Genomic DNA, 14,757 nt, shown 5'->3' with positions numbered 1-14,757 from the left:
ATAATGCTGAAATTAGATCAGCCTGTTCCAGTCAAGTTCTGTTATCTTTGAAAGTTTTGAAATTCCACAATCTCCCTATGACCCTGTCCCAGTACTGAACCACGCTATTTTATCGTTATACCCAGTCAGAGCTTCCCTGATGCAATTTGGGACTGCTGCCTCTTGTCTTAGAACAATCTGGGCCTGCCTTCTCTACAACCCTGCATTAGTGGAAAATAGGAACCAGATTCTCCCTTAGCTTTCTCTTCTGCTGGCTGGACAAACCGTGTCAGGTGCTGTAGCCACCCAAGCATTTTACTTGCCCTCCTCTGGATGGTACAGTATCTCTCGCACTGGCAGTCCATGACCAAATACAGTACTCCAGACACAGCCTCACATCAGTTCTGAAAAAAACCTTTAGTGTGACTCCTCTGCTTATCAATCTCTTCCTTTGTAGGAGGGGAAGCACTTTTGTTGTAATTTAAGCCTTCTTACCTCTCCAGATATCCTTGTGCTGGTTCTTCTGTTGGAAGATGGAGGTGGCCCAAGGATCTTTGATCCAAATGCAATATGTGATACGTCCCGAGTTTTACTGCTGCGTATGTTGCCTTGTCCTCGATGAACCAAGCTACCTAAGTTAAGAACAGTTTAAAAAAATGTTACAGTACTTAGAAAGAATAAATATTCATACTTTTTTCAAATCAACTGAAATAAAAGAATTATGAATACCAAACACAGATAAAAATTATGTTCTGTTATAGCACAATCCCTAGAAATATGTAGGAATAGCAAATGTACATTTATAAAAGTGTGTCAACATACAAGCAAGAAACTTTTGGTTTATTATATAGATACATATTTAATCTCCTTGTTTTGAAGTTTTATTTAAAAAGGGGCTATTTATAAATAGAAAAAAAATTAGTTTGCATGATTTCTTTAGAACTTCAATGAAAACCTAACTTCTGACAGGAAGAAAAAACAACTCTAATTAATAAATAACAGAATAAATAAATAACAACACAGGAAAACTGAGGGAAGAAAGTCAAGGTATCACTTCACAGCTCAGAGGAGAACTATTTACGTGTAGCTCACTTTTCGAAATTACTGAATCTACTGTATTACCAGGGCTAAGCCCTAGTATTGCAAACATACTCTATTCCTGTTAAGATGTTCTACCCCTTTCATTATTATTTTTTTACTATATAAAATGTAGATATATTTTTATAATTCTTTTCAAGCACAGAAAATGCCACCCAGTCTGCAAAACAAACAAAAAGTAAACATGGAATGCTGGTGAGTGTTCTGAAAAAAATTTATAAGGGAAGGACAGTGAAGTACTTATGTATTAATTTTATCACCAGGGTTGCAGAACTGCATGTAACATCTATTTTCCTCTTTTTTAATTCTCCAAGATTGTCAGTGAATTATCCTTTCCAGCACCGACAAAAAAGGGTATCTTCACATTAATTTATAGTTAAAATTTACAATGTCTGAAGATTTTTTTCTTGCTACAACTTCAGTGTTAAATTGCTATCTCACTTAAGAGATCTGACACCTTCATAAAGCAATAAAGTAGAAACAAAACATTTTTTTATTCTCCTAAGCATTATTAAAAAAATTACTTAATCTTAATTCAAGATCAGCTTTATTTCCAGTGTCATCAAGGAAATGAAAAAAAGATCATGCCTTAGCCACCACATATCATAATTTACTGTACTAATAAGCACAAAAGAAGCCACATTCTGCCATTACCTTCCTCCCTTTTTCCTGATGTGACATTTGGTTGCTGCTAACAGCTGCCATTTCACAAGATTAGATGACCTGTCTTGGTTTAACATCAATTTCTTTAATTTGCTGACTACCTAGGGATGTTGTTAGCTCCAATTATAAAAGCTGATTTGCATGAAAATATCTCTTTATGAACACATTAATTGACTGCAATTAATTACCTACATCTACACATAACAGTGTGTTGATGGCATAATGAAATAATATGTGTAATTAAAAGTGGATGATACTAAAAATTTTGGCTTTTGATTATCAAATAAACAAAAAGTCTAGCAGATAAAAAGAAAATTTTCCAATTAAAATGTACTTAAAGATACCAAAGCATCCATTTTCAAGGAGGCCAACTTCTGAAATTTGAAAAGCGTGTCTGGAAGAACACATGGTACGTTCCCAAGACAGGATTGAAAATAAAGATTAAAACTTAAACTGAAGGCATTTAATTTTCATGCAGGTCAGGGATGTTATCTTTAATTATTTTACTATATATACACCTCAGGGCTATATATCTTTGTAGTCCAGATGGTAAAACTGGAGTCTTGTTTTAAATGACCATTCATTTTTCTGTTTAGTTATATCATTCACACTATTGTACTCATTTAAGTCTTATAGTCCCTCGTATTTTGACAAGCCAGCCAAGAAGAATTGATTTGTGAATACAGTCATCAAGAAACTGAGTTCCGGAGTTTCCTCTGCTATTTCAAAAACAAACTTATAATCAAACTTCACAACAGAACTTTGGCTTGACTACTCGTAGGGCAATAATACTCTAAAAATATTATTTGCCTTTTAATATTACAAAAAAGGTACTTGCATGTAAAAGAAAGGTGAATGTAATTTAAGTAAGCAAATGTATGAAGGGTCTTACTCTAAGGAAAAATTTAACCCCCCTCCTATTCATTTCAGCTGCTGTAGGACAAAGACTGCCATTACTAATGAGGTCTATCAAGAGAGAGCAAAAGTTAACAACTTGAAAAAGCATGAGCATGGTAGCTTAGTGAGGTTAAAAGCAGAAGAAAAGAAGTTTAAAAAGTATTTTCTTAAAAGAAATTTTCTTCTCAAAGAAATACTTCTTTCAAAGTATATTTTCCTTTAGAGTTTCATGAGATGCTACCCATTAAATACTATTGGTGGCTGTAATAGTTTTGTCTTTTATAGCATTAATCTTCACTGGTGGTTATCATTCCCTGTATTTTATCTTATTCCTTTGGTCAGTACTTTGCACATGTATTTCCAGAGCATTTTTACAGAAATGGTGGAAATGATTATTCACTGAATTCAAACACTAAAGATGAGAATCCTCAAGACTGAGAAAGTACTAAAACCAGTGGAATAAAAATGCATCTTGCTTACCTACAGCACCACTTCTAACATTGCCCACACTCATGAAGTTGTATTGGAAATGGATTCTTTATTTAATTTGCTGTTCAGACCCACTTCTAAGCTACTTCAGACCTACTTCCTTCTCAAAAAGGGTTCTATTACCTTGTTTTAGTATGATGAATCAATGACTCAGAAAACATAGCACAGAGCAAGACGAAAATGAAAAACATTTGTAAGACACTGGAATTATTATATGGGCCAAATTAAAGGCTTAGTCTTGTCTCCTTCAGAAATGAATAATAATGTAACAGAAGAGTAGAGGAAAGAGGGTGCCTAGAGAGACAGATTTCACCTGTGTATTTTTATAAGCTCTAGCAGTAATAAGTTTATGTACTTCTCAAGTTTAAGCTGAAAGTAACAATCAATTCACATTTTAAAAGGTGCGAAATTATCAGTTCTCCATGAAGGACATGAATCAGAATATACAAAATATTCTCATTTTAAAGAGGGTTATAATGGATTTTAAGAAGTGCTTGCACATATTCCAGAATATTTACTGTTGCAAATAGATATACAGAATAACTTAAAAAAAATAAAATAGTACAGATTAGCTATGTGCAACGGCATTTACAAAACCAGTAATATCCTGGGAGTGAGGAAATGATATTTTTGACATGTTTAGAATTCTAGTCAATGAAATGTACTACTAGTGAAAAATGTGGGGTTTTTCTACATTGATTTATTTCCTCATTGGAAATGTAGCTGATGTCTTCAAAACTCAACAACTGATTTAATAAAACTGATTTTGTTCAACCACAAAAAACCCTGTATATAGCTGAAAACTTTATTTCACTCTTTAGATAGTTACCTTAAGTTATATTTTAAATACCACTACTGTTTATGAATAATTTTACAACTACTGAGTTCCATTAATGAACACAATCTATGTCTCATGCTATTGCTGTTATTTAATGACAATCCATCTCATTATAAAAAAATATTTTAAAGGGATATTCATTCTTTTGAATCAAAACATTAAGGACTGTAAAGACATTTGCCTTAGTGAAATTTTGCTAGTGACTGTACTGCAGGTAGGAAGCAGTACACAGTTTTAAAGCAAAATAGCAGCTTTAGTAAAAAGCAGTCAGTTGTCTGACCCAAGTCTCTTTAAGCAATTCCACATTCAAATCTTGGCATTTGCTTCCACAGTTCAGTTTCTACTGATTCTTGGCGTAGAAATCTTACGCAGACAGACATGCAAGTTTAAATACAAAAACACAGGTAGAGCTATTCTAGAACAGGCCAATAATCTGTCTAACATCTGTTTTCAAACAATGGCCCAAACCAAATGATTCAGAAATGGCACAAGCTAATTTCAGCTGGGCTTTATGAAATAATTTGCCTTCGATACTGTTCTTAGAGTAAGGTTGGAAAAACCTAAGAATATAAGATTAAATCTACCCTTCACACTTTTACTGGTGCTAAATATGACAACATGGACATTAACTCTTACCCATATAAGTGGCAAACTGATTTTGGAATCATTAAAATTTCTTTATTTCACCAGCTTATTGTAGCTGTGGAGTCCATATTTTAATCATATTCTGTGTAACATGGTATTTTATCAGTTTTTAATTTTCAACTACATCATCACATCCATTGATGTCTTGGTTTTGTGCCGTGATACAGGAAAAGCAGCATTTACTGATTTTTCTTAGTATCACTAGTTACTTTATAAACTCCCTTAAGCCAATTTTTAATGTTTTCAGCATATCTTCATGTGAAAGATTTTTATTCATGCTGCTTCTTTCTGAATTATTTCTCTGTCTGTAAAATCTTTTCTGAGATGGTTTAACTGATAATGTATGAAGTATTTCAGGTAATAATGCAAAACAGATTTATTTAAAGGTTTGATGCCTTTTCCATTTCATATGAACTCGAATCTCCTGCTACTCAGTAAGTTAGTTTTTTTTTTAAATGTAGCTACATAGAATCATTTGGGCTGGAAGGCACCTTTAGCGGTCATCTAGTCCAACCCCCTGCAATGAGCATGGATATCTTCAACCAGACCAGGCTGCTCAGAGTCCCATCCAACATGACCTGGAATGCTTCCAGGGAACTACCACCTCTCTGGGCAACCTGTGCCAGTATTTCATCACCCTCACTGTAAAAAAATTTTGTCCTTGTATCTAGTCTAAATCTTCCCTCTTTTAGTGTAAACCCCTATCACAACAGGGCCTGCTAAAAAAATCTGTCGCCATCTTTCTCTTAGACCCCTTTAGGTACTGGAAGGCCACAATAAGGTCTCCCCAGAGCCTTCTCTTCTCCAGACTGAACAACCCCAACTCTCTCAGCCTCTCCTCATAGCAGAAGTGCTCCAGCCCTCAGATCATTTTTGTTGCCCTCCTCTGGACCGTCTCCAAAAGGTCCATGTCTTTCCTGCGCTGAGGGCTCCAGAGCTGGAGGCAGTACTCCAGGTGGGGTCTCACCATAGTGGAGCAGAGGGGCAGAATCACCTTCCTCGAGCTGCTGGCCATGCTGCTTTTGATGCAGCCCAGGATACGGTTGGCCTTCTGGGCTGTGAGTGCATATTGTCAGCTCACGTTCAGCTTTTCATCCACATATTAATCTTAGAATTCCACTGGGCTATATCTATGGTGGTGATAACCTTCCTTCCTTGACTCTTTTAATTTTGGCACTTTAAAGCTTAAGCGTAGTTAACATTTCTCCCCAATGTATAATCCTTTGCATTTATCAAAGCTAAATTTTACATGGTATCATGTTACACATTTACCTAGTACAATAGTCCTCAGCTCATATTTTTTCAACTCAGCGGCCACAAGAAGTAAAACGGTGAAATGAAACTTTGTTTAGCAAAATACCATGTTTCCTGCATGTTACCTGCTCTGTAGTGTTTTTCATGAAAAAGTACATAGTAACAATGTTTGAGGTATGTCTATAAATCCCATGCTTGAACTAGAATTGTTCAGGCTGGACATAGATCTCAGAAATGATAGAACAGACATGTGTCTATGTGCTCACGATATTACAGCTATGCAAGAGTTGTCGTGTTTTATTTTAAGACACTAAACCTCTTCACATGCATTTTTACAAAAAAATCCCTTATTTGTAGGCATACCGTATAGATCATATTACCAGTATTTTAGTACAACAGAATACCTGTTTCTTGCACTGTTACTGGATATCTGCTGCATTTTACTTCTGGCTTGTGAATTTTAGTCAGGTTCAGCAATTGTGTAACTTGTGGCACATCTGTATTTAGCTGGCAGGTTCGAGGAATAACATCTGTGGGCTCATATGGAACAACGCACATATCTAGAATCAAGAGACACAGGCTTTACTTCACTCAGATGAAACAACAGAATTAAATCTGACTTACATTATTTGCTAGATTACATATATTTTAGTTCACATAGTTATAACAATTTAATAGATTACAGTAATTTGAAAAATTTGCTGCAATTGTTCACTTTTAAGACAACAGGCATGTGAATTTTAAAATGATATTGTGGGTTTTTTTAGGCCAAAAAAAATTGAATATGTTTAAACTAAAAAATATGCACCAATGGCTGGAATAGCCATAGTAAATCAGCTTCTTTGATTTGGCAAGTGAACAGCCAAAACAAAAATCACAAATATGTTTTGTTAACTTTTATTAAAACTCAGCTTTAATTCTAATACTGATATACTGATCTTCAGACAAAATGAACATCTGAAAATAGTATTGATATCACTGGGACTGAGGTAGCAAACAGAAGTCCCACATATGCAAATAAAGAATTTGACAAGCTTTAATTCCAAACTTTGGACACCATACACTTTCATGATAAACTAAAAAGCAGTCAACCTATCTATTCTTGTGACACCAGGCACCAGTAGAATGTGATCTGATTGTCTCTGCTTTCCCTTTGCTAATCAACATAGACTGAGTTTATGAAAGTTATTCTCTACGGAGAAAGGTATCCAGAGTAAGAACCATTCCTGATGTTCTGATGCAAATTCACTCCAAATTTTAAGACTTGAATATAGTAAGGTAACAAATACTAGCCTCTTTTCCAAGGATAAGAAGAGAAAAGCAACCCAAAACCAAACACAAATAATGCATCAAGTATTGAGATCCGAATAGAAAAATTCAAGTGTCTCATGTTGTATTTCAGTAGTGGCCTCATTTATTTAAGTAAGATAAATGCTAGCAACAATTTTTTCACCAAGCTGGTACATTATTTACTGCTGTAAGACAATACTCAGTGATAAAAAACCCATACGTAACCTCAGGATTCCTATGGAAACCAGAAACTAGGTATATATCAAGCTTGTATGCCTCAATATCATGGGGCAGAGAAGATGAATTCTTTCCTCTTCTATCTCAATGTTCTCATACAGAAATAATTTCTTAGTATGCGTGGTTTCTCCTTTCCACTTGCCATCATTTTAAGAACACAAAACATACTGTATACGAGCTACTAAGAAAGAGTAACACACACATAGCGCCCTGAAATCCCTACTTCGACCACCAAGGAGGTTTAATCAAAGAACTCTACCCTCATTACAAGTTGCAATGTCATTGCATTCAGTGGAGCTCAACTAACTGGTCCAATCATCTGAGAGGAAAAAAGCTTTATCAGATCATGATTGTTAACTGAAAGTTAATTAATAATAACAAAACTACTATTGTTTTTCTGTAATTGGGTATGAAGTGTAGAGTTATTTTAATGCAGCAAAACCGTGAGCTGTAACGTAAATTTAAGACTTGCCTAGATAAGGAATTTCATAAGCATACAGAAAATACTAATGCCCACCAGCTGTGCAATAATCATAGAATTGATATTCCAGTAATTAAAAGTGTAATATTTTACCATGCATACAGTTTATTAAAGCTGTCTACTCATTATGTTAACTACATTTTGGAATTTTGGAACTCATTTAGAGCATTTACACACAGTTCAAAAACTGTTTAGAATGGAAGAGAGAAAACAATGCAACAACGGGATTGAATTAAATTAAAGCCAGGGAGGCCTCTGACTGCAGTTTCTGCTGAGACTTTACCAGATTCTCTCTGTAGTAATTTTTTTTAACGAATACTTTTTTCCAACCTCATCAACAAAACAAAAGGAGTAATCACAATGATGACATACTCTCCCTTCTTGGTTTAGGTTTTCCAAACGGAAGATACATTTTGTTACACTTACAATACTGCTTACTATTCCTCCTTCAGAAACCAGAGCCCTTTTTTTCAGCTGTGTTCTTTAAAAGCCACAAAATGAAAACTTGAATGAAACTGAAGCTGAACTATACCTAGGCTTCCTCTACAACAGGAAAATGCCAGCTGTGTTTTTCAACTCCTCCTCTATTATTACAAATATCAGAGAGGAATGAAGTTCTCTGCTTTGGAAAACAATGATTCAGGATTATGATGCTAGTTTGGAGACTGGTAAACCTTTGACCAATATCCTGCTCTACTACAAATTTAATCTCTCATTTTTCAGCTTACCACCAGTATTACTTTCACAATGAACAAGGACACATTAGGATAAATGGACTAAAGATCACACATTTATGTTTATATTTGTTTATGATAGTTTTATAGCTCTGTTGCATATAATAATGTTTTGTTATAGTCTTGTTTTGGATTATTTAAAGAAGAAATCTTTCATCAGCTACTAACATCCAAAATTAAGAAAACAAACAGCAAATGCTGCTAAGTTCTTTTCTTTTATTTCAGACACACTCTTCTTGGCCAAAACCTGATTCCTATCATCATAAGACACGCTTATTAAAACAAGCTCCCTACTTGATAAATCTTGCTAGAATTTCTTCAATAAAATACTTCTAAAGAAGTCAACGTTTAAAACAGAAGAATACACATACATTTAATTACTTGCCTAACGTCCAACACTAGCAGATTTAATATGCTGTACTACCTCTTTAATTTTCATGAAACCACGATCTTTCAAATTGCCAATCCAATGACTAAGAGGCTTTAGATTTTATAATATGAACAGTTATGATTAAGACTACATAGTAATTATAACACACCATCTTCCTCAGCCGTATCTTGAGGCTTGGATTTTAAAGTGAAGATCTTTCTCAGTTTACAGTTAGCTGAAATAATAATTCCATCCAAAGACTGGAAGACAGCTCCTCTGAATATTTCACTGGTGAATGCTACCAAGTCAATGCACATATTGCACCACTAGAAAAGAGAAACAATACTCTTTAATAAAACCCAAACACTAATCATTGCAGAAGAGTATTAGTGTATAGTTCTCTATAAATGAAGTCTCTGTGCAGTATTAGATTCTCACAGGCTGCGATTCACAATGTGTGACATTTTGATAAAAATAAGATACTGCTGTATTTGCACTTACAACAATTACTTATACAAAGAAATCAGTACATACGACCTACCGAATGCCAGCCCAAGTGAACTCCGTTACCCAGAATATCCACAACACGTTTTACAGCTATTTCTAAGCAACTTGTAAGAAAGTATTTTATTGAAGGTTTTCTGGGGAAAAAAAAATTGTTATTAAGTATTACTTCATTAGTTACAGTTCCTGCAGCTCATGTGCTCCAAGGGCTATAGTTAGAGATTCTTTGATAATTTCTTTTTGAGATTCACATAAAAATGACCTCTCCAAAGCCTGCACCCCTTCCATGCTGAAAAGTATCAGATAAATTTCTAGTATGGACAAGACCCCAGTGTAGCATAACATCTTGAAATTACTTCTTGTTTATAAATGTTTTCCATTCCTGATAAGATATTTTCAAAAGACAAATCAGATAATGACAACTGTCTGTATTGCTACAGATCCTACTTAAATACATATTTTAATTCTTATTAGATTATTCCATTTGTTTCAGGAAGTACTGTTAGAACACTAACATCAACATGTTACATTCTCTTGCACTATCCTTGTAGCTCTTAAAATTCTCTCTGTTTCAATTTTTTTCCATTTAATTCAACACTTGTACATTGCTGTTTTTTATAAGACAGAAATAAGCAGTTACAGGTATCTACTTTGCTTGTGGACTGTATTATAATTCCATTATCCTTCTAGAAAAAAAGAAGTTTCATATGAAAAAAGTAATATGCCAAGCAGAACTATTAACAAAATGTTTTCTTATGGCTTTATGTTTTCCATTTAGAGTCTCTGATGTTTAAAAACACATATGCTCATAGTTCTGGTGTTCCTAACAATTCTCCTCATCGATTTGGATATTTATTGAGAGATGAGCTGATGCTAAGACATCTTCTATAACAGGAAATAAACAGAGATAGCCTTGAGAAGAAATGCAACCATTTCCATGAAATTTGCAGAACCTGATATGATTATTCATGTTTAAAATTTAGTTGACTAATGGGTTGAAGTTTTATTAAGGGAGAAGAGTACTAAGACATAGTGACTGTACATGCTTTATTTCCTTATAAAGTCAAAGTACTAGTTTCTAAATGCCAAATTGTAAATAGTTTTTGAGAAAAAAAAATGAGGTATGTACATTACTATTCAGCTTCTAAGTCTGAAATTTTGGAAGGAAAGTTAACGTGTTTTGAAGCAATGGAATGGAAAATGCAGTATTTAATTATAAATGATATTTCTATTGCTGAGGCTGAAAAATAGCATCATTTGTAAGAATACAACACAGGAAGCTAGCATATGAAAAGGTAAACTATCTTCTACTAAAGGAACAAACAACATATTACATCCTTACAATCAATCATACTGATAATAATGGTCAGCCTGTGTATACAATAGCTTAAACTATTAGAGCCATGTAAAAGATCTATCTAATCACTGGCAGCAGCATATTCCCTCCTTTAAGTAAAAGCAACAATAAAAAGGCAAATAACCATTTAAAAGAAGACAGATATGACACTAAGAAATACAGATCTACTCTTAAAGGTTGGTCAAGTGTTAAGGTTATCAAAATATTTTGTCACTATAACTGATCAGAGCATTTAGACAGATCTCTGATGAATGTTTTATTATCTAAATTAAAACACATCACTGAAGTTCATATTCTGATTGAATTTAACTTGGTGTACATTAATGCATGCTTTAATCCTGAAACATTTGTGCTAGCCTGACACCAAGACCAACTAACTAAAATTATACTGAAGAAAAATAATTTCATTTCAGTGGATCTTGAAATAATGGCAACTTCAGGGATATGATCTGATGCGTATTAACTTGAAAAAAATCCAATCAGTTCTTCCCACAAAGCAGAAATCTCCTGAAATCTAACATTATCACAGCTGTCTTCACCCAAACTATCTTAAAAGAAATCATAACTTCAGAGGTTTCTCTAAAATATTCCCTCTCATGTCTAAACTTAAATCCACAGCTGCTTAGTATACTAAGTGTTATCTAGATCTCTTGGTGCACACTTATATTTTAAGATATTTGACATCTAACCGTTCTCATCTCCAAATGATTTTCTGAAGCAGTATTTCAGACTTGAGTCTTTACAAGGTTATATGGTAACCATCAGGTTTTGTATCCTGACAGCTATTACCACATGTTGTGTCTGGGTGTGGGAGAAGGGAGGAGGGAGAAGCTGATGGCTATCATTTTATTTTCATCTGTTTAACATATACATGGTTTTACATACATCAGAATCTGGAAGAACCTGAAGCACATGAAAGTAGCCATCAGCTACAGTCTACCTGCAGCTCCAGTGAATGTAATAAAAGGATAGGAGAAGGTACACAAGAACAGGAGCACTATAATGAAGTATCAGAGACACAGAGAACTTTACAAAGGCTGAATAGATAGCAGAAGTGAGAGGTAAACACATCACAAACAGCATTACTCTTGGAAAATTTACCCAGTAGAGGGGACATAAACATGTATCTTGAATCGGCAGGAACTGAGTCCTAAACGAAACAGTAATTTCAACAGGTGTATAAACTTACATAAAACATTACTGATAAAAAAAGCGTTCTCAATCACAGTTCAAAGAATATGCCCAAGGTACCTACTATTTTGCGCTTGATTGTAAATAGAGGAATTTTTGCATGCAGAGGGGTTACAGACAACTCCTTGTGGACGGTTGATAAATACAATCTTCTTTTAATATTTCCTAAATCTGTTACCCTATAAAAGAAAAAGAAGAAGAGAATGGAACAGATCTTTGTCAATTCAATAATCCAGTATCTTTGGGCAATCACAAAAAAACTATTCATATGCAGAACCTTTATGTCAGTGATAGCAAATATGGAATTTAAGAATTACTTCTTTTACAAGATGAGTAATGAGATTTCTTCCTCAAATACAAACTTGGTGGCTATATTCCTGCATATATAAAATCACTTTACATGCTAATTTTATTTCAACAGTCTATACTCTTCACTAGATTTCCATAGCCCTTCAGACCATGAAAGAATTCAATTTGTATGAACTGAGAACCCAGTAGCCTTTAATAACCACACTTGTTTCTGCCCCTTAAGCTTGTGTTATCTTAGGACATGCTGTCCCCTACTAACTAGAAAAACATTATTTGCTTTCTTTTCCTAGAAGTGCCTTTGTCATTTTATATAGACTGTTGGCTTAAAGATTTACACAAGATATTTGTTCGTTTTACTTCCTGAGCTTATATTTTCAAATGTGAATTATAATACAGAAGTTTATTGCTCACTATTCAGGCCATCTCACAATGACACCAAGGACACTGAGTCTGAACATTTATAGTAGATTCAGACCACAGCCATGGTCCCAAAGATTAGGTTTCCTTTAAACTGATGAAGAGGCTCCTTTTTACATTTTGTTTCCTTCAAGTCTTGTGCATAGCTATACTGGTTTTGGCTGCGATAGAGTTACATTTCTTCAGAGTAGCTTGTATAGTGCTATGTTTTAGATCTGTGATGAAAACAGTTTGGATAACATAGGGGCGTTTTCTTTATTGCTGAGCAGTGGTTACACAGCATCAGCCTCTTTTCTGCTTCTCACACCACCCTGCCAGCAAGAAGGGTGTGAATGCACAAGAAGGTGGGGGGGGGGGAATGACGACACAGCCAGGACAGCTGACCCCATCTGACCAAACGGATATCCCATACCATACAATGACACTTGGCAATAAAAGCTGGGGGAAGAAGGTGGGAAGTTTAGAGTTACAGTGTTTGTCTTCCCAAAAGATGCATGAAGAAGCCCTCCATTCCTGGAGATGGCTGAACACCTGCCTGCCAATGGGAAGCAGCACATGCCTTATTTAGCTTTAGTTACACATGCAGCTTTTGCTTTACCTGTCAAACTGTGTTTATCTCAACCCACAAGTTCCTGCACTTTTACCCTTGTGATTCCCTCCCCCGTCTCACTGTGGAGGGAGTGAGAGCACAGCTGTGTGCGGTTAAACCACAACAGCAGCACGACCTTGATATCGCCCAGCAGTCCTACCTTATTATACAGGAGAACAGACATTACTTTAAAGGCTGCAATCTGTATGGGGAAATAATGATTAATTTACCTATTATTTTTGAACAAGCCTATTTCTAACAGATGGGTATTTCTCTGCAATTAGCAGCCCCTCTGAGAAGATGACAAATAATTACAATAAACAACTTTCTGTCACTACTTAGTGTTGTTAAAATAATTACTCTTAATCATTATATTTAAATGCTGGGGTTTACTTTAAAATTGTGAGGCTGCACTGTAGATTTTTTTTTTTTTATTACTGAAAACACTTCTTCATTAGTAAGGACTACCTGCAGCTTAACTAATGAAATGTTGTCACCCAAAATTTGCAGATAAACACCTTGAAATATCCTTAGGATTCTTTAGGTCAACTTAGGAGGGCATCAACTCTGGAGAAAGTTAAATACTTCAGCTATTTTTGGCAATTAGAGAGTTCAACCAAGGACAGTATATAAAATATACTGCAAATACGTAAACATCAAAAGGTTCTACTAGTACAGGCAATAAAAGCACAGGAACACCTTCTTGTTTCCCCGTAGTCACGAAGACCACCATGCAAAGCAAACAAAGTCCATCAGCTTTCCAGAACTTGTTGATTCTTCCTCTCCCTTGCAGACAATCTGACCTTTAATCTATTCATCCTCATAACATGCCTGGGCAAATCAAAACAAAGTCAGAGAGTCCACCAGCTGTTTCATTTTGAAAGACTGGCAGTTCCTCTCATAAGTCACATGCACTTCAAAGGCAGAAATTTCACTACTGTGCTGGGGGGGAAGAACGTTATATCCTCACTACTGCTATCATTTGACATAGCAGATTTCAGTATCAGCTGCACACATATTTATATATGGATGAATAATACCACCAAGTCCTTGAAAAGCGATTTCATCATAAGACCTGGGCTTGATCTTACTTTGAAAGAAGTTTAAGCAAGATGTGAAATAATTAACCTATGATCATCAGCAAGTTCGCTGCACAGCTAAGCCCGTGCCCCAGATCAAGGGTTAGTTCCATCCATCACTTTGCCTCTCATATACTCTTTGAAGAAAAACTTATGGATGTAGTTTTCAGAAACTCTCCATTCTGTTCTAAATCTTGATGTTCAGAAGTGTTAAGAAACTGAGGCACCAAAGAACTTCAAAGAATGGGAGTAGTGGTTGCTTGAAGCTCCCCTAGATCTCCTGTGATGTGTAAAGCTAAGCAACTGTGCTGAGGAACCAGGCAGTTGCAGTAACCT

General features: G+C 35.1%; 1 protein-coding gene across 1 annotated transcript in view; it reads right to left on the bottom strand.

Moving 5' to 3' along the window:
* The window catches only part of LOC104293072 (chromosome unknown open reading frame, human C3orf67), a 76,859-nt gene that overhangs the window by 46,633 nt on the left and 15,469 nt on the right, over nucleotides 1–14,757 (bottom strand). The window contains exons 5-8 of the mRNA XM_009892534.1: nucleotides 12,092–12,206; nucleotides 9,145–9,301; nucleotides 6,268–6,423; nucleotides 475–611 (exon numbers count right to left, since the gene is read on the bottom strand). Of these exons, the coding sequence (XP_009890836.1) occupies nucleotides 475–611; nucleotides 6,268–6,423; nucleotides 9,145–9,301; nucleotides 12,092–12,206 (565 nt within the window). The remainder of the gene's footprint in view (nucleotides 1–474; nucleotides 612–6,267; nucleotides 6,424–9,144; nucleotides 9,302–12,091; nucleotides 12,207–14,757) is intronic.

The sequence above is a fragment of the Charadrius vociferus genome, unplaced genomic scaffold (genome assembly GCF_000708025.1).
Source record: "Charadrius vociferus isolate BGI_N301 unplaced genomic scaffold, ASM70802v2 scaffold119, whole genome shotgun sequence".
NCBI lineage: Eukaryota > Metazoa > Chordata > Aves > Charadriiformes > Charadriidae > Charadrius > Charadrius vociferus.
This window is presented reverse-complemented; position numbering and strand designations above follow the sequence as displayed.